Below are 20881 nucleotides of genomic sequence, written 5' to 3'. Positions count from 1 at the left end.
CTTTTGTTTTTTAATACCAATATGTCTATTTCTAGGCAAGGATATAGGGGTTTGACATTTGCCTGTCTTTTTGAAGAGTTTCCATTCTTGTGGCTAACTTTTCCTTAGGACTACATTTTTAAATTTGTTTTTTATAAGATAGTATACAAAATCTTCATAGTGTGTCTTATTTTTCCATACTTTTTTCTATGAAATATTGAGGACATGTAGTTTTATTTTTCAGTCTGTGACTTGGTGTTGGGGAAAATTCTTTTGTATTTTTTTTCCACATTGTGATCATTTCCATATTGTTTATCATTAGCAATTGTGTTCCTGATGGCCATTTGTGACTAAATTTTATGTGACTTTTGTTTCAGAGAAAATGCTTTCCAAATTGAATTTTTGATATTTTTTAATTTTTTTAATGTTTATTTATTTATTTTTTAGAGAGAGAGAGAGAGTGAGCGAGCGAGCAGGGGAGGGGTAGAGAGACAGGAGAGAGAGGGAGAGAGAGAGAGAGAGAGAGAATCCCAAGCAGACTCCATGCTGTCAGCACAGAGCCCCATGTGGAGCTCGAACCCATGAACCATGAGATCATGACCTGAGCCAAAATCAAGTTGGATGCTTAACCGACTGAGCCACCCAGATTCCCTGAATTCTTGATATTTAGAGGGAAGAGTTTTCAACTTCGTAAGAGAATCTGTGTGAAATCATAAGTTTAATGGCTCTTCCTCACACTGCTAATTAATAAGGGAACCAACAGTTTCTTGTGACTTATTTGTCCATGATTTTATTATCACAAATCTTCATGGGTTTTGGTAGCTTACTTTGATTATGCCTCCAGTGAGCTGTTTTATGAATTTTTGTTGGTCTTCCAAAAACTAGGTATTTTTAAATTTAATTGGAAATAAATCATGCTTTCAAAATATGACCAAACTTAAATCGAACTTAATTTTAGAAGTAAATTATTACCTAAATACTAGCAATATTTTCTAGTTCTGCTAAAATCATAGTGGCAGGTGAGCTTGAAATGCAAATCACTTGTTGCTCAAGACAGTTATTAGTTATATTTTCATGAATGAGAGTCCTTTAAGATATCATGGGATAATAATTAAGATTTTTCCATAGTATTTTGCTGTTAGTATTCTCCCAGATGAGACTCTCCACTTGGTAGGTGAACCGGATCAGTAATATTACTGTTCAGTAATAGTCACAAATAAAGTTGCGGAAAGAAGATGTATCTTGCTGGGTATATGAACACACATGCCCTCCTCCCATTCCCCCATATATAGAGAGCATATATATGCTCTTTCTAACACGCATAGCCACAGATTCCCACTACACTTTTTTTTATTCATTCATTTTGGTTTTTGTTTTGAAATATTTTCACATTTACATTGAACTTGAAAGTCTCTTCACCCAGAGACTCCATTCATGTTTCACTAACCATCTCAATAATGTCTTTCACAGCAAAAGGATCCGGTCCTGGAACATGCTTTGCATTTAGTAGTTGTGTCATTCGAATCTCCATCAGACCAGAATAAATCCTAGGTAGACCTTCATGACTTTGACTCTACAAGAGTACAGGCCTGTGATTTTCTACAGTGTTCCTGAGTTGGTGTGTCTGATGTTTTCCTATGGCTGGATTTAGGCTCTTCATTTTTGGCTGCATCGCAGCAGTGATGCTGTACTATTCTCATTGTGTCTGACAAGGTGGTTAGTGACATGAATATGTCATGCCACTGGTGATGTTCACTTTTATCATTTGAATAAGGTGGTATTTGCTAGGTTTCTTCAGTATAAAATTACTGTTTTCCCCTTTACAAATTGATAAGTGTCTTGTGGGAAGAGACTTTGAGCCTGTGTAAATATTTATTTCTCATCTACATTTCATTTACTAGTTTTAGCATCCATTTTTGTTTCTTGCCTGAATTATTACTTAAATGGTTGCCAAATGGCGATTTCTAACTCAACTATTCCTTCTACATTTATAAGTTAGCATTCTGTAAGGAAAAGCTTTCCCGTCTCCCTGCTAATTTATTTATTCATTTATTTATATCACTGTGGGCTCTGATTTCTATTTTATTCAGTGAGGTATAATGTACCATTATCATTTGTTGTTTGATAGTCAGATTGCCTCAGAACTGTCTGGGGAAGTCCCTGAAGCTCACTTCTGAGACACTCCCACAATTCCTTGAGCACATCTGATGTTCCTGACTTACCTGGTACTTTCTGTCCCAGCCTGGATACAACTATTTCTTTGAGATGCTTGGGTCTGATATTTAGAAGCGAAGATCTGGATACTTGGTATGTTCCATGCTACTGGGGTGTTACTGCTCTCAGACCCTCTCAGGGAACAGAACCAGGTAATATATGTAGGCATATACACACGGGTATATTTTAACACACACACACACACACACACACACACACACACACACACACACTTTTACTTCTGTATCTATTATCTATCTATCCATCATCTATCTGTCTATCTACCTAGAACCATAAATTCACACTATTTAACTCCAAAGAAATAGAATAGAGTTTATTCTAACTTTCCCCCTTTCCAAATTTGTAACTCCCCTTTCAGGCGGTGAAGAACATGATTCCAACTAACCTCAATATATTTATTTGTTTCATCAGTCTACCTCTATGTAACAGTCTCCTGATTCCTCTGTTGGCCAGATGTCTCATGCAGACTCCCCATCATAAATTCTTACTTTTCAATGTCTGTTAGTTCATTTTCTTTCTGTCTGTCTCTGTCTCCATGTGCAAGTGTATACATGCACACATACACACACTGGTATAAAACACTGGCAATTTAATAGGTAAGGAAACTCTGTCTTACCCCATGGGAAGATATAATTAGAAGCTGGTATGATATGAATTAAATGGACAGTATCCTCAGTTGGTGAACAAGTTAAAGACTGCAGTGATAGAAGTGCCTATTTTCATTGCTTTCAGGATGCAAATGCTCTTGAATGACAGCAGTTTTTAAGTATATTTTTTAATATTTAAGTATATTTTAAGTATAAGTTAATTCTTTCTTATAAAAAATCTCCACATGATTACCTGCAATGTGTTTTTTTGAATACTCTAAATTCAGTAATGAATTTTCTAACTTTTGAAAGGATATACAAATAAGGCTTCTAGTTTTTCACAAAGACAGTTTTCTTTTTTTTGATAAAAATACCTGAAAGCACAAGAGATTCATACGACGGAAGAGAGATAAAGGAACATATCCGCAAATAATAACAAAGGTTTGCAGTGTGTTTGCATAAGGCAAATGGTATGCAAATAACTAAGCCAAACTTTTACATTAGGAGAGAACGGTGTCTATATATTTGCAGGAAAATGTATTGAAATGCACAGAGTTGCTCGACAACACATGGCCTTGCCATATTGTTGTCAACATCTGAGGTACGGCTTTGCGAGGAGTTTGCTCGCCGGCTATGACTTTACTATTTCTCTCTGACATCGCTGTTGTTCGGTGGTTAAATTGCACTCTTCTGCACTGCCATATTTGCATTTACATTACAGACCACAGTGTGAAGGATGTTTCCTATTAGTGAAGCATCTATGTTGATTCTTCATTGCTCTGTACTTTGTATCACGATTATGAGAAAGTTTGAGACTCACCTCGGCATATTTATGAGCCCTTCTTCTTTTGTGAGTGCTTCTCAAGATTCTTTATGCAATTGATGGCCCAAGAGAGAGAGGGCATCCTAAATACTGTAGGAGCACAATCAACTGGGGAAGGGTGATTAATGGCTAGGCTCCTAAAAGCTACTGTGTCCTACCAATATGCCACCATCTCTGCTCTCAGTCCCAGGGTTATGTTTACCTTTCAGACTGACTGGCAATTAGAATATGGAGATTTGATGCCTGATGCTTCTGTTCCTTAATTCAAAACCTAATAGGTCCTTGACAGGTTTGGATTGAACTTTTGAACAGCTAGCAAATGACCTCAAGTATATTTTGCTTAGGGACAGATTTGAATCCCTCAGGCTGCGTCCTGCTCCGGATCTGTCACTAGTGAGTGAGTCAGCCAGCTGACTCACCTGGGTTTGCAGCTCAGAAGTGCTGCTCCTTTCTGTTTTTTTTTTCAGTAGCCGCCACATGGAAAAGTATATGCTTTGTGGTGTTCTCAAACTTTAGCATCCGTGAACCTCTCCTGTCATATTGCTCCCTCCCCACATCCCCACATTCTTTTTACTTCCTTTCTTTTGTTTGGTAAGGCTCTTGCTCTTAAACCTGTGGTTTTATAGTCCACTGAACTTTTTCCAGGCAATGTTTCCTTTATGCCGTGATCCATCTTACCGTATATATTTCAATTCGAAAGAATCATGTATATTCTTTTACATTAGTCCAGTGCTTTCATCTCCTTTCTTGTCTGGTACTCACTTCAGCTTCTGTTTTCATTGACACAATTACCCGTAGCACCAGTCAGCTGTGTTGTAATAACATAACAACAGTCGGAAAGACCTGAGCTGAAAATCAGCTCTGAAAACTGCTAGTTAAAAACCAAGGGCTAATGGTACCTATTTTTACCAGTTTATTGTATACTGCAATAAATAATATATTACAGTGCTCACCCCAAACCAGACATACAGTACAGATGGGAAATGTGAGAAGAAATTCCACCAGGCAGGATCTTTGACTCTTATGTTCACAAACGCCTAATACAGAGCCTGGCATACAGTAAGTACTCAGTAAATGCATGACAGCTGTTGCCATTGTTCTTATGTTGCCATAGCTCTCATCTCAATGCTTTGAAAATTAAAGATAGACAATGTGCATATAAAACACATAAATAAAAAGTCTGACACAAAGTAGGTGACTTGGCTAGGATGGTATTTTTAGAGACATATCATCAGGCAAATGATTGGTTAGCGTTCTTGGGAAAGCATCTTCATAAAGCTTAAAGGTCTTTCGTTTTGTCCTTCCCAGGCATCCTGTTTTCCCTGGTGGTGATGCTGTATGTCATCTGGGTCCAGGCAGTGGCTGACATGGAAGGCTACAAAAACATGAAAATGAGAGACTGCTTGGAGTTCACCCCTTCTGTTCTCTATGGCTGGTCATTTTTTCTGGCCCCAGCGGGGATATTTTTTTCTTTGCTAGCAGGATTACTATTTCTAGTTATTGGACGGCATATTCAGATACATCACTAATCAAACTGTTGCCACCCATGTTTTCTTGAGAGGTTTTAGAAGAGAGAATTTTTTTTCATTTTGTTTTGGTGATCCCAGCATAGAATTAGTTGGTGAGCTATTTAGTTGCTATTTGAAGTTCACTTTTATATTTTACTTGTGATTTCCCCTAATAGGAAGGTCCTAAAGTCTTTCCCAACAGCCACATGTGTCCATCTCACATAGGTGCTATCAAGAACCTAGTTCTGTAAGGAGCAGATAACATGGGCCTCCCTTTCATTGCACCTGTTAAAGCTCACGCAGGTTACAAAGGCCTGTTAATGGCATAACACCACCACCTGGGCCAATGAAGCTTTGATTGAAAGCTTCCTTCTTGGCGTTCACTTCTGCTGCTATTAAAAAAAAAAATCTTTGGAGAATAATTAAGAACGGAATACAAATGCTGTCAGAGAACTTACTCCATTTCTTCTCCACACACATGCGTATCCCCATACACATTCACTGACTCCTGTGAGCCAATTATTTATGACTTAAAAATAGACAGCAGTGTGCTATCAGTTAAACACATCGGCTGAAATGGGCCACAACCAGACTGAGAACGTGTGCTTATTCCACATTCTCCCCAACAGTAGTTTGGTTACTTACTTAATCACTTAGGTTACTTAATTGTGCATGCTTACATAAACCTTAAACTATGTTTAAAAGTGGCAAATCTGCACTGCCAAATTACATATGATGCAGACTGGGTTTTCACGAGCTCAGTGGATTAATTATATGTAACATGGCTGAAAATATGTAACAACCAAGCACCTTAGCTTAGTTCAGAGTTCTGTTTGATATTTTAAAATTCCTATTTAAAATTATAGGCTAATATGTTCAGCATGTGAAAATTTATTGATGAAATGTGCTTTTAATATGCACTAGCTATAAACTTTCAAAATATTTCCACATGAAATAATAGCCTTGCTGTATTAAAGACCATGAAATAGTAACTTTCCCCAAGATTTTCTAGGTTGTAGTTCTTCTGATAATTTGATTCCCTTAATTATTGTCTCTCAGTTCCTTCATCTTTACCATAGGTATTTTAACATTTACAGATCTGCTATTTCCTTTAACCTCCTGGAAGAAAACTTTGTGCTGGTTGGTGAATAATTCTTTCTTACTTGCTAGTGTAGACATGTAAATGTTTTGCATATCAAAGATGTTTGTTTGGCACTAATTTTCATTGAAATCAAATCCATCTGAGAAGCCCACGTTGCATTTGCATCTTGGAAACCTCCACCAAGGAGCAGTTTGGTGTTGGTGAGGGAACAGAGAACCTGTGTGGTATGAGAGCTTTGTTCTGGACACAGCATTTTGCTCTGCGGCCTTTGTGAATACCTAAGGCAGGACTCAGAGACAAATTAAGAGTGACCGCCGAGAAGATGCTGTGGGATAGAGGGGCTATTGCTTTCCATTCCTCGGTTCCCCTGATGGAGAGATCGCCTGTCTTCTTACACATCTATCCTTTCCGTTAACCTGTTTCAGTGGGAGGGATTTCTGGAGGGATCGCCACCGTCTGAGGTATCTGCAGAACCATGAGGGCATTTTAATGTTTAGTGACAGATAGGATTCGCATGCAATAAAAACCAAACACAAGAATACAAGACAAAAAAAAAAGCTTCAGGGGTTTAACTGGTTTCTCAAGCCATCTGAGTTATATCATAAATGTTTTTTGTGATCCTTGCCTTTGTCTTTTTCTGTTTTCATTTTTATATTGCTCCGTTTACTTTGCTTTTGGCTTGATTATTAGAAAAATAATTATGGGTTCTGTTATGCATATTTGCTGTGATATTAAGTTATGGAATGCCATTAAGTTTTCCAGACGATGCTAGATGTATTTGATTAGTTCATGTCATCTGTAAATACAATTCCTTTTTGTAGAACTTTGGAATGGAGCCTTTTTTCTAGTGTGTTATATGTCATTTAAATTTCACATACAAGCTGCTTTCAGTAAAGGTTTGAATATTTATAAATTTCAGATGGTTATCCTCGTTTTCTAATACACTTATGCGGCTACCATATATTTATCACAAGGCAATTGGCTGAATATCTGATGTGTATGACACTTTTACACAGATACACACTTTGGAAGTATTTCATAGTTGTAATGCATCAGTCACATTAATTCAGATGCATTTCCCCATCTACTTACCAGCAATCTGCGGAAGGAAGGAAGGTGAGTTCTGTGTGCTGTGTCTATAAGTAAAATATACTTTAAAATAGCAGAAATATGCAGTATATTCTTGTAACAGCCTCATGTGTGATTTGGGATAGTGTGTTTGCCTCTATTTGGTGTACTGATTAATTTTCAGAAGCTTCCAAATAGTATGTCAAAACCCTTTGTAAGTGTGTTGATTTGCATCATAAAGTTTCAGTGTAACAAATGAGATGTCTTTTTGGTGCCATCCTGGAAGGAGTGAAGTAAGAGGGCAGTGCCTCACGCCCTTGGACTTGGGGAAAGCTGTTGTCTTTCCATACTGTATTTGCTCTGGGGGTTCAGTTTGGTTGGGCAGCAGGTGGTACATGCACTGGAACTGGCTGGAAAAACTGTGCAGAGAAGCTGAATGATGGTGTTCAGTTTGGGGGTGGAGGGTGCGACTTAAAAAAATGCTACTAGGTGTGCTATTCCTGGCCATTTAGTCACTCTTTTGACTAATATATGAAATGTATTTATTGAAGTTGAATATTAAATCCACTTAGAAAGGTGCATGGTGGATGAGGTGTCAGCATTTGGTACTTATCTGTGTATCTATCATCAACACATAAGTGTGTGTGTGTGTGTGTGTGTGTGTGTGTGTCTACCCAGAATTATAAATTTGGATACAAAGAGATAAAGTGAGTGATGGAAATCAATATAATTGAGATAAGCAAAATTTTACAAATCCGTTTCTCTCGGGGGACAGTAAGATAGCTGTATGTCCCTGAGTACCACTTTAACTGTTTTACTCAATTGATGATGGTCTCTTCAGTTCGGTACATAATTTGACTTATATTTTCATGAAAAGCAACCAGATTAAGCTTACAAAGAGGCTTAGAATGTCATAAGGATTAGACAGATATGAGGTGCCAGTAAACATAAGCTGTACATACATCTGTAAGAAAGTAGCATTGTGGAGAAAGACCCGTAGTACTGGGCTTACATGGAAAGAAATATATCGAGTAAGAGGATAGGTCCCCAATTTGATTTTGGTGAAAGGCCACCAGGAATGAAGGGGCTCATACAAAAGAGATGAAATGGAAACTACATTTTTTGTTGATTGTCCTAAAGAATTAAATACATAGAGACATTTCCTCGGCGATGACCCAGAGTAGGTACAGAAATTCCAACAAAAACTTAGGAAGACAGTGTATTAGATGTTAAAAACCAAGGAGGGTGAGGAAATATTAAACGTCATACATATTATAGTAAGCATAAAGCAAGCTGGCACACTTAACCTGGTTGGCAGGATAAGAGGAAAGAAAGAACAAAGGTCCTACTAGAGCTTAGAGTTTCTGAGCTAGCTCCATCAAGGCAAGTGCTAGGACCTCTGTCTTTGGGAATGTTGAGATCAGCCTGGACCAGTGTGTGAGGGTGGGAAGTATTAGAGAGGACAAGTCTGAAATGACAGTGGAGGAGTACTAAGAGTCCAACTCTGGCTTCTCAGGGGTCATTTCTCTCACAGGTGTGTCCCCATGGCTGTGAACAATTGAAGGGGCAGTTGGCGGGTTAAACTTTCTAAAATGATATGCCTTAGGATAGAGAGAATCATATATTATGTCTAACCAGTCGATTCTATTTATAAGGCATCTATCTGTAAGTAAACACATTAGAATGATTTTGAATTCTTCAAGTAATAATTTTTCTTGTTTGCACAAATGATAGGAATAGTCTCAATTGTTCTTATGAAAGAAGTGTGCTTGGGGTAATTGGCATCCTGTATTGATTCCGAGTATTATGTAGATAATGTAGGGGAGAGAAGGCTCACTGGAATAACATAAATACATATACAGCAAACATTTTAATAGTCTCATTCTTCTGGGAGTCTAGGAGTTATTGTGACATAATTCACTGAAAATGTAGATAGCTCCCCCTTTGTGTGGCAATTGGGTTTTTTTCCTTAGCATTTCTTTGTCCATTTATTCTAAAAAGAGACTACCACTGTTAAAAAAAAATTCACCAATGCTTACAGATTGTGTCGTCACTGCAAACCATCTAAACAAATAGGTATTTGAACAATATACCTTTAAAAAGAATAATAAGAAGAGTGATATATAAGGAACAATGCTTGTTGCCTTATATTTTTGTGCGGCATATACAGACACTATATGAAGTACTGATATATTGTCTTCACTCCCCCCCCAACGCAAGAACTTTTTCCTCAAGAATTTTATGGGTTTGTGTAAATTCCTGGAGAGATGTCAAACAGAAAGCTGGATTAACCTATATGTGTGTGTTTTGTAAACATACACCCATGAACCTATGTATGGCTTTATTTCTGCATATATGTGTTATGTATGCATGTGTAAATATGGATTTGGATAACGCTGCATATACACTTGTCAATAGACAGGTCTGAACGTACATACACATAGATGCATAATACATGTATGTTTATGAAATATTTTATACATCTATAATATATATATGTACATAATAAATGCCTACGTTTCTCTCATATGTGCATACATACTTCTGCAAATGTCTGTCAGTCTCATAAGGTTTGCCGAAGTGGGGGCTTATTTTATTTTTATGCTGTAGCAAGCCTGTCCCAGGGGTGAGTGGGGGATAAAGGGGAGACTCAGTGAGTGCTCCCATAGCCTCTCTTCCTTGGATCCAGGGCATATGTGACGATGCATGTGCAATGGATTGGTCGTGACCGACCCTATGGATGCCTAATGGCAATGCCCTTGTCTTTGAACACCTTCTAACAACTGATATCTAGCAATTGATAACCGCTAGTGAATATTTATGTAACACTAATAAGTTTTGCCAAGTAAAAGAGTTCCTTTCTAAAGCAGCATGCCTTGGTTGATACATTTTTTGAATGCCCTTACAGAAGGTTAAGCCAACTGAGTGTCTCATGAACTACTTATCTGAGTCACCTGTAGGGAAGATCCTCTGGTGACTCAGGTCACACCTCTGGTGTGGTGGCAAAAGTTTTAAATCTGTGTCTGAAGACCAGCATTCCAATCCTGGATTTTAAACTTATACTTTGAAAACTTCTTCCACTTTACTTTCACTCAGTAGCTTCATCTAAAATATTTACTCATTTATTCAGCAAAGAGTAATTGTGAGCAGTCTGAGCTGGAGACTCACATCTGGAAGTCACCACACTGAAAAGCATGGGAAGGATGAGGCTGCGAGGGAGGATGGCTAGAGAGAGGAACTCTCTTTGCACTGGCGAACCCAGCATTTATAGGGTGAAGAGAAGGTGGAGCCTGAAGAGAGGCCAGAAAGAGATATAGAAGGGTTGATAGGTTTGGGAAGGCCAGTGGGGAGAATGTTTTGAGAAGGGACTAAGTTTTGTACTTTCCCAACACTGTTGGCAAGATGGCTGTGACAGGGAAAGAAAGGGAGCCTCTGACCGTGGAAGCTTGGAGATTGTTTGTGACAATGATGACAGAAATCTTGGCATAGTGGTGGGGACAGAAGCTGGATCTGATTGGTGTGGGGAGTCACTGAGAGATGAGCATGTGGAGAATGCATGCTGGGCCGCTTCTAGAAAAAGACTGTCTATCTTCAAGGAGGGCAAAGGGTCATGGAATTGGAGAGAAGGGAGTGTGAGGTCCAGAGAAAGCATTCTTAAGACCTGGGAAAATGAGAGCGAGTTTGCCTCTTTTGAAAATCATTCTGTCCAGAGAAGAGGGTGATGGTGTGGGGGAAGGACCATGATGGGGGTGGGGGTGGGGTCATGGGGCATGCTGATGTACAGGTGGAGGGACAGTGCACCTGCCTCCCCTTAAAGGGGTCATATATTTAAAGATGCCCAGAATGGAGAAAGCACTCACTATGTTACAGTTGGTAAAACCAACCAACCAACACCTCCCCCCGCAAAAAAACCCCACAAATACAAACAAAATTCCTATTGTACATTTACCAAGCACTAGTTCCAACGTTAGGCATCGGGGTTGCAGAAAGTTGAGCAAATCACCTTGTATAGGTCAAATGTAATACCCTTCACTGCTTATCAACCAAGATATGAATCAAGCCCCAGGGAGTAAACACAGCATAAATATAGATCTGTTAAAATTTTGAGTAGGAATAGACTGAGTGTGTCAGGATGTTGCTGACTATCCAGAAGATTCCATCATGCTCGTGAAGTTAAATGCTCCCTGACTTGTTTCTCTAGATAAGTATTTGAGAAGGAGATTTCTTGTTTATATCTGATGGCATTAGTTTTATTCCAGTCTAGAAGAATCCTGGTGACTGTCAGAAATCCATCCATTGGTGTGATGGAAAACCTTGGCCTCCTGTTTTAAGGATAATCAAAACACATTCCGGATACTACACTAGAACCCTGGATCTGGGTTCTGCATTATTTGTTTTAGGTTGTCCGTCTCTGATCTGGGAAAATACCCAAAATAAAACAAAAAGTATAGTATGTGAAAGACGGTTGATAAATGATCAGAAAGAGGATTTTTAAAACTGACTCAGTTTGGATTCTAAGACATTCTTGTGTTTCTTAATTCATCAGTAGTAAAATCAGAGTTTATTTTTTAAAGGGAGCATAGAGGGATGCCTGGGTGGCTCAGTCGGTTGGATGTCTGTTCGGCTCAGGTCATGAACTCATGGCTAGTGAGTTCAAGCCCTGCGTCAGGCTGTGCTGACAGCTCAGAGCCTGAAGCCTGCTTCAGATTCTGTGTCTCTATCTCTCTCTGCCTCTCCCCTGCTCACGCTCTGTCTTTCCATCTCAAAAATAAATAAACATTAAAAAAAAAATAAAGGGAGTATAGAATTTGGTTTTACTCTTCTGTAATTGGCCTGACTGACCACTAGCACAAGCAGTAAAACCTCTCAAGCTCCCAGAAATAGGGGCTGCATCTTATACCAATAGATACTGTAGTTTTTGAGTGGTCAATAGTATTATCAATACAGTTTATGATTTATTCATGTTTTATTTTATTTTTTGTAGAGAGAGAGAAAGTGTGAGCAGGGGAGGGAGAGAGAGAGAGAGAGAGAGAGAGAGAGAGAGAGAGAGAGAGAAAATCCTAAGCAAGTTCCACGCTCAGTGCAAAGCCGGATGTGGGGCTTGATCCCAGGGCCCTGGGATCATGATCTGAGCCGAAACCAAGAGTCAGACTCTCAATCGACTGAGCCATGTAAGCATCCCAATACAGTTTATGATTTCTAATACTTTTATCTGTCCACATGATTTTTTATAGATAGCAAGATTTTCCAAATTAATCTGGTTGTTGTATAATGTTGTTTTCTTAATCATAAAATGGTGAATCCCAAAGCTTACAATTTCACAACCTATCAAGCTTTCAGAAAAATACAGTTTCCAAGGTCTGTCACTGCCTATTCACAGACACAATAGGACAGGAAGAAAAAAACCCAGAAAAAACAGACATTAAAGAAATCTTTTAATTCTCCAAGCTGTTCTTCTTTACAAGAGTAATACATATTCATTAGACAATTCAGAAAGTATAAACAAGCAGAAAGAAAGACACAAATTTCGCCCATAATTCCACCACTAGAGTCAAGTGGTGTAAATAGTTTTAATAGGTAGCCAGAAGGAGGTCATAGAGAATAAAGTTTTGTAAACTTAGTTTTTTACTTAATGCTATAGCTTGAACATATTTGTGTCTTTAAGTAAAGATTACTACATTCTTTCAATGACAGCCAAGCCAGCACAGCTCAAAAGCATGCCAACCCAGCCTGTGTTCGAGTCTTTAACTTTAGAGAGCCCACTGGTTTTGGAGTCACTTTGCTCTTTGTTCTCTATGTGGACACAGTTTAAAATGGAGGAATAATAGTGACCATCCACCTAGGTTATTGTGAGTTAAATACTTGTGGACAATTGAAAATCGTATTAGGAAAATAAAGAGTATTCTCTAAATTTCCACCAAATGAGAATGAAGACAAGATTAAAAATGGCGGTTACTCTGATTTTTTGAGCACTTCCTATGTACCAGTAGCTTTTCATACATTATCCGTGTTCCACTGGGGCACTGAAGGAACTGAAACAGAAAGGGTATATAACTTGCCCAATGCTACACAGCTAGGGAGGGTTGGAGATGTGGTTTTAGGTGTTTGAATCTCCATGCTCTTTCTGTAATACCAACTGGCTTCTCCATAAAGTGGATGGGAAATGTTTTTGAACATATTTTAATAAAAACAGAAAGATGTCTGTGAATAGATGTGTGTTGGGTTACTTGCATGAATGGAAAAGCAAATTGCACATAGCAACCTACTTTAAAATCCTCCATGGACCTTACCCTTTGATGTAGTCTTTGGACTTCAAGCATTAAATGGGATGGTACAGAATGTCAGGGTCCCCGTGACATGCTCAATGACCTTAGTGACCTAGAATCTGGAATGAGGCAATAGGAGTCTGAGGCCACTTTAATGGCTTATGCCACTCTGGGGACAAAATAGAAAGTCCACTACATAGAAAGCAGATATTGTCTTACAGAAATGGCTTCCCGTTTTTATTATTGAAAGCCTTTGCTCACAGTGTTGGAGAGGGCACCCAGCTATCTGACAGGGGAAAGACAGTGGGATTCTGAGTCTAAAACCTATCTGTGTGCCCTCAGATACTGAGACTCTCCATTTTTCTCCAAGCAATATAATTGGGCAAAACCCCCAGTGCAACGTCCGGTATGCTGCTAACTTTTAACAGAGTTCCCACTCAAGGCCAATTAGGGTAGTGGGAATGGAGGCCTTCCAGTTAAGCGAGAGGGCTCTGGAGAGACAGAGAGAGATGGCCAGGGTTAGAATCTGAGTTCCAGGGGCGCCTGGGTGGCTCAGTCGGTTAAGTGTCTGACTTCGGATCAGGTCATGATCTCACGGTTCATAGGTTTGAGCCCTACGTCGGGCTCTGTGCTGACAGCTCAGAGCCTGGAGCCTGCTTTGGATTCTGTATCTCTCTCTCTCTGTTTATCCCCCACTCACATTCTCTCCCTCTCTCTCTCTCTCTCTCAAAAATAAATAAAGCTTAAAAATTAAAAAAAAAAATCTGAGTTCCACTATAGCAGCATGATCTTGAGCAATTACAGACTTCTCTAGGCCTCAGTCTCCTCACCCTCAAGGTCAGGACAATAAAATATTTGTGGAAGGCAGTTAGAACAGCATCTGTCACAGAGCAGGTGCTTAATAAATGTTACCCACTCTTGCTGTTATTGTTATTATTATAGTTTTGACTTACCATGTTTCTACAATTTCTTATCCTGGATTTCTTTCCAGTTTTCAAAGATCAGTGGACACATACCCCCCCCCCCCCCCCACTTATTCCTAAATTCACCTCAGGGACATCTTCCATTTCATTGCCTCTGCTTATATAATATTTCCCAGGAGTGTAATGAGAGCCAGAAAAACTTGGGGAAAGGAGCGACAATAGTGCTATTATGTTCCCTTCAGAGAAAACAGACCACCAAAGAAGAGGAGTCAGCACAAAATTACTTGGGTGGGTTTCCATATGTGGTTGGCCGACTCCTCTCCCCCACCCAAAGAGTCCAAACTGAATTAGTGCCCTTTCAAAATGGGGAATACATTTAAATAAATATGAAAGGAAAACACAGAAAGATAATGAAACACTGCTCTCCCGCACATCAGCTTTACTCGTCCCCTCGTTATGCGGCTTCGCTTTGAAACAGATCGCTCTCTTTGCAACACGTAGCCTGCCGCCAGCCACCACATGGCTATTTGGCAGCTATTTAAAGCGCAGATCATATTACTGCACTGCAGTGCTAGGTGCCCGTGTTCCAACTGGTACACAACTGATCTAAACAGAAATCAGCTTCGGGTCTTCTTCTCTGAAATTAAATGTGAAGGCGTGATCTCTAGGATCCTTTTGTCCCTTTCTTTTGCGTGATTTCTTTTTGGAACGGTGTCTTGCTCGCACCACAGGGGAACTTCAGTTAGGCTGACAGTACGATACACTGTATTATCAGATCTGGTAGCTTTTCCTCCCTTCTGCATTTGCCTAAGAGCTTCTAATCGTGGAGAAGAAAAAGTGCTAAATGGAACGAAATGACCTGTCAAGGGTAGATGCCACATATGTGAACAGCTTCAAAAAGTTCCCCAACTTCAAGGCCCTCCAGTCTAAGCTGCTTTTTTTCTTTGCTTTCCTCTCTCTTCCTTTCGAACCAAAGTACTTTGTGCATCATTGATCTTGGAAGATTGTTTCTTGAAAAGAAACCATTTTGCCCCTGCCTAAGCAGCCTCAGACAAGATTTGGAAGTGCGGTTGAGTGTTCAGTATTAGAAGAGTAGATTCAAGCCTTCACCTCCACTATCATACGACATTTATATTTCACATAATGTTCAAGAAAGACAAGCAACCTCCATAAAGATTTGACTAGTACATACATTGGATAACAGTGACTTGTGGTTTTAGGATTAGAGAAATAAAAATGTTTTGGAATGTGACTTGGTTAAGAGATAGGACTCTGTGCAGCTCTTAACCCAGAGAAGAGAGATCAAATCCCTACCCTAGGAATGATCAAAGAGGGATGATCAAAGTTGTCTCAGTTCACATGGATTAGGGTTATCCCTGGGGGAAAAACACAATAGAAATGCCAGTATTTTTTTAAAAAATTTTTTTAAATGTTTATTTATTTTTGAAGGAAGGAGAGACAGAGCATGAGGGAGAAGAGCAGAGAGAGAGAGCGAGACACAGAATCTGAAGCAGGTTTCAGGCTCCGAGCTGTCAGCACAGAGTCTGACACGGGGCTTGAACTCACAAACGGTGAGAGCATGACCTGAGCTGAAGTCGGTCGCTTAACTGACTGAGCCACCCAGGCGCCCCTAGAATTGCCAGTATTTATGGGTAATTGGAGATGAGGACACTGCCTCTACTCATGGCTGATATATGTCATAATCTTAGGAAAGGCATTACTTCTTTTTTTCTATCTGTGAAATACAAATAGTCATTTAGAGAGCTTGAAAAACAAGGCAGCCAGATCATTTCTCAGGTTGTCACATGTTACTTTGCGATAAAGTCATCAGGAAAACTGGTCATGCTTTTGATATCCTTTCTGATTCTGGCTCTAGGTGACCCGTCGGTACTTAACTCTGCCGAGTGATCACCTGGTGATCCTCCCTGATGGAGTGTCCACAGTACTCAATAAACAATAAACGATGGCTGAATGGCGGAGTGAATGAATGGATCAAGCTGTTGTGAAATTTTGGCCCAGAGCGAGGTCACTTTTACTGATGACTTACGAGAAACTGAAGCAGCATGTAAATATTTATATTAAACAAATATTTTGTCACCCATTTATGGTCATTTATAAAAATAAAAGTCATTCCTTTAAAGATCTGGAGCAGAGCAGAAGTTAGCAGACACACCAGATTCTGTCTTCCCCTTTTAATGTACACTAATTAGCAGATTATTCCTTCAGTGCCCAGCAGGAGAAGTTTAAGTGCAAGGCTTAGGTTACATGGTAGCTGAAGGTTCTCACCAGGTAGTGCTAGTTCCTTCACCTACACTGAGCATTGCTGGATTAAGAATTTATTTACTTGGAGCTCTTTGTTGAAATACACTTTGTTAAAAAAAAGGTGCTAATAATGTCACAGAGCTGGCTTCTGTTACACTTCCTAGGAAGCAGGTCCCTGGTGTATGCCACAGGACCAGTATAGCTAATTGTGTCAAGGTGGGGCACCTGGCCCAAGGACAGCTAGTCCATCGCCTATCCATCCACTCAATACGTATGACTATAGCCCAGGGCAAAAGTTGGGCAGTTGGATTCTTCTTTCTCTCCCCTTCCTCTTTCTTTTCCTCTAGTCCCCCAGTCGCTGCCCTCCCCAGAATTTAAATGGAGACATATCAAAAGATGTTTGGAAGAAGTTGAGGCAGAAACCCAGAGGATATGTCAACAGTTGTAATGGAAACAGTGGAGACAGTGATGGGCCATACTCAGTCAGAAGGCTTAGGAGGACAAAGACCATGAGAAAGCACGTGAAGATTTTTGCCAGCAGGCCCCATTACCATCCATGTCCTGTTAACACCAGATAGCTCCATGAAATCCAGACGCTTTTACTGCTGTGTCCTTCCGAGGCTCCTAGCCTCCTGCTCCAGCCTCAGGTAGCCTAGCTCTTTATGTGTCGTGTTCTTGGCTTTTTGTAATTTTCCCTTCTTGCACCGTGTATTTTGCTCGAACACTCCACTGTTCCATTTAAACTAGACTCAGAGTGTCCCCAATCCGGTAACACAGACAGCCAACCAAAACGGAAGGGGAAAATTTAGAGGCAGTTGTTTCCTCCCAGTAGCGCAATTCCGTTTTACCTGTAAGAGCAATAGTTGAAGAGTAACAGGAAGTATATATATTTACATATATATATATATTGCTTGATTCCCATTGAGAGAATCAAGAAAGCTGTAGCAGGGGTGCCCGGGTGGCTCAATTGGTTAAGCATCTGACTCCTGACTTCAGCTTAGGTCATGGTCTCACAGTTCATGGGATTGAGCCCCATGTCTGGCATACTGAGAGAACAGAACCTGCTTGGAATCTTTCTCTCTCCTCTCTCTCTCTCTCTCTCTTCCTCTCTCTCTCTCTCTCTCTCTCCCTCTCCCCTCACTTATGCACATGCTCTCTTTCTGTCTCAAAATGAATAAATAAACATTAAAAAAAGATGTGGCAACTGAGGATTTGCTATTCACCCAGTTCCATCTAAGCATTTATAACTCACAGAATATTTGATTTCCAATCTTCCTGCACCCCCCACCCCCCGCTTTCTTGTATTAGTGATGTAGGTGTCTTACTATTGTTGCTAATTCCATATGTCTAATCCTCTACCTATTATTTTCAACACCACAGTCCTCAGGCTTAATGAACAATCAACTTTTGACAACCATTTCATGCAAATGACCAATCGTACCCTATAGTCCAAGAACTCCGGATTCAGAAGTCGATTGATTGCTGGCATTAAACCCCGATGGTGTGTGAACTAATGGGACTTTCAGCAATTATGTTTCAAGCATCTTGTATACAGAAGTGGTCAAGACAAGGAAACCAGCTCTAATAATGAGTTCAAGAGCTTTTGTGAACTGCCCTGGGAAATAAGCTATTGTTTACAACCCTGGAGCTTTGGGAAAGTGCGTTTTAAGTTTTAACCCACCTACAAATGAATTTTTGAAACACAAACCACTTATAAAGGGGATCCTATCTGCATACATTTACCATGCAGTTATGTTAAAAGAAGAGTGAAGAAGGGTTTCGAAGGTAGAACTTCTGGTTCTTGGGATATGCTTCTAAATGTGAGTTTCTGCCATGACTTACTATAGACATGATGTGCCCATCCAATATGGTGTTAGAAAGAAGGACTAGGCATAGTTTTTGATACAATGCTCCTTTTATTTCATAGTACACAGACCTACATTTTCTTATGTGTTATACAAAGGTGAACTGTGTATACCAAGTAGTGAAAACTCAACAAAAATGAAAAATATTGACATATCTTATGGGGCTGTGCCCTGGTTTTCCAATGCCCAGCATGAAAGAATGACAGACAAACATCTGGTCTTGATGGATACAGTGGTCACATATTTCATTGGACTGTATCTGCCTACATCCTTTATTCTGCCAAGTTTCCATTTTGTACATAATCAAGACACATTTCAAGGTTGTATTTCTGGGCTATGAATTAACCGCTTCATTTCAGTGATTCTCTCCAGTTTTCCTCCAAGTTCCATGCACTGAAAATACTTCCTTTTGTTATTATTATTGTATTTGTTGCTGTTGCCCCTTTTCTATTGGATTTATCTGTCAGATCATACACCACAGACATTTCACAATTCTGATTGGAAAAGGCCTCACCCAACCTGATCAGGTGTGGTGGTTTGAGTATTATTCTTGGAAGGTCTTTGGAAGGTTTCTCTCTAGAATTGATTCTCCAGGAATGTAGACATTGGGCTAGGAGGTCAGAGCCAAAGGCAGGAGCATATACAACTGTGTTCAAGTCCAGCACTTTAAATATAAGCCAGAAGAAGTTGGAACCATTGCAAAACACATTCATAATATCATTTGAGGGACAGCTGGGGTCAGTGCTAAATTTTGAATTATCAGATGCAGAGAGGCAACTCTTGCATAACAATAAGCATAGACTGTCACACTGAACAGAAAATAACCACATTTTCACCTTGGAAAGTATTTTCTAAATAGGACGACAGTAATTGTTTTTAAGGAGCTATTCATGACTTCCTTTTTTTTTCTCCCTACCCTCAAGAATCACCCAGGAATAAGGTAAACTTTTTACCATAATTTATACGATGTGGCAATTTTTGAATAGTTTAGAATTTTTATAGCCTGATAACGGATCTGCCAAATTGCACACAGCCATCCTGCACTGGCAGGAAGACGGGCTTGGATGACCTGCTGGGTCCTTCTCATTTCTAATGTCTGTGAGTCTTTTGAAATACATCCCAGAGCTTAATTATGACAGCGGTCTTTATTATTCTGAGCCCCTAACGGCATACTTCACGAGAACAATGTAAGAAGAAAAGGGTTGGTGCCTTTGCCGTGGTTGACACAAAAATTGGAAGATGTGATGATTTCACGGAGGAGCTCTTCTTTCTCGGGCAGGTGGAAGGTTGGAGAGGGAGTGGTGGGTTAGGGAGCAGGGATGCTGGCAGGAGCTCATCAAACTAATTCTGTTATTCTTTCACAGTCTAGTATAAATCAATTATGGATATACTTCTTGTAGAAATAACAGCCATGTTAATTTTGACCCGTTGGATCCGTTTAAACAGCTTGGCTATCATTTCTCTCCCTCACTACATCCAGTCCTGGCTCTGGCATCTCCCTGGAATTGTGCATGGGGACTGGAAAATTGAGTGCCATGCTTTCTTTTTTTTAACTTTGTAATTTGAAATAAATTTAAACCTACAAGGCAGTTAGAAAGATAGAGAACCCCACACACACTGTCACCTACTACCTCCAATGTTAACATCCCATGAAACCACAGATAACTTTTTCAAGAAACCAACGTTGGTACTATACCACTAACTAAAACTATGCACCTTTTTTTTTTTTTACCTCGACTATCTTCTCTCCGGTGTCTTTTTCTGTTCCAGGATCTGATCCAGGACCCCACTTTGCATTTGGCTGTACTGTCTCCTTAGCCTTCTCAATCTATGACCTTTCCTCAGTTTTTCCTTGTTTTTCATGACCTCGGTGCTTTTGAAGAGTACTGGTCAAGCACCTTGTCGAGTGTCTCTCAATCGGTTTTTTCTGATGCTTTGACAGATTGGAGCTATGGATTTGGGGGAAGAATACCACAGAGATGATGTCCCCTTCTCTGAGCAGCACGAGGCACAGAATGTTAATCTAACCCATTAGTGGTGAGGGTAACATGGGCTCTGCTAAGTCAGTGACATACAGCTTATTCCATTTTTGTGAACAGGGCCTGAGTTAGCAAAGGAGCCTTGCAAGCCTTGTGTTAACAATTTAGTAGACACGTAGTTTGAACAGTATGTACGTGCACTGAGCAAGAATTCAGTGCTTCAAATCCGTGATGGGGTTTGCATTTTTTACTTTCTTGCCCTATGGTCTGTGATCATCAGGAGT

General features: G+C 39.8%; 1 protein-coding gene across 5 annotated transcripts in view; it reads left to right on the top strand.

The window, feature by feature from the left end:
• TMEM182 (transmembrane protein 182) overlaps nt 1-20881 on the top strand; it is a 289973-nt gene that overhangs the window by 46566 nt on the left and 222526 nt on the right. The window contains exon 5 of one of the 5 annotated variants that reach the window (XM_015065164.3): nt 4933-7152. The exons of 3 other annotated variants lie outside the window; for them this stretch is intronic. In XM_015065164.3, the coding sequence (XP_014920650.2) occupies nt 4933-5153 (221 nt within the window). In that variant the 3' untranslated portion in view covers nt 5154-7152. Of the gene's footprint in view, nt 1-4932; nt 7153-20881 lie in introns of those variants that run through there. One more of the 5 variants, XM_053200372.1, reaches the window with a different exon arrangement.

The sequence above is a fragment of the Acinonyx jubatus genome, chromosome A3, assembly GCF_027475565.1.
Source record: "Acinonyx jubatus isolate Ajub_Pintada_27869175 chromosome A3, VMU_Ajub_asm_v1.0, whole genome shotgun sequence".
In the NCBI taxonomy this organism is placed as follows: domain Eukaryota; kingdom Metazoa; phylum Chordata; class Mammalia; order Carnivora; family Felidae; genus Acinonyx; species Acinonyx jubatus.
This window is presented reverse-complemented; position numbering and strand designations above follow the sequence as displayed.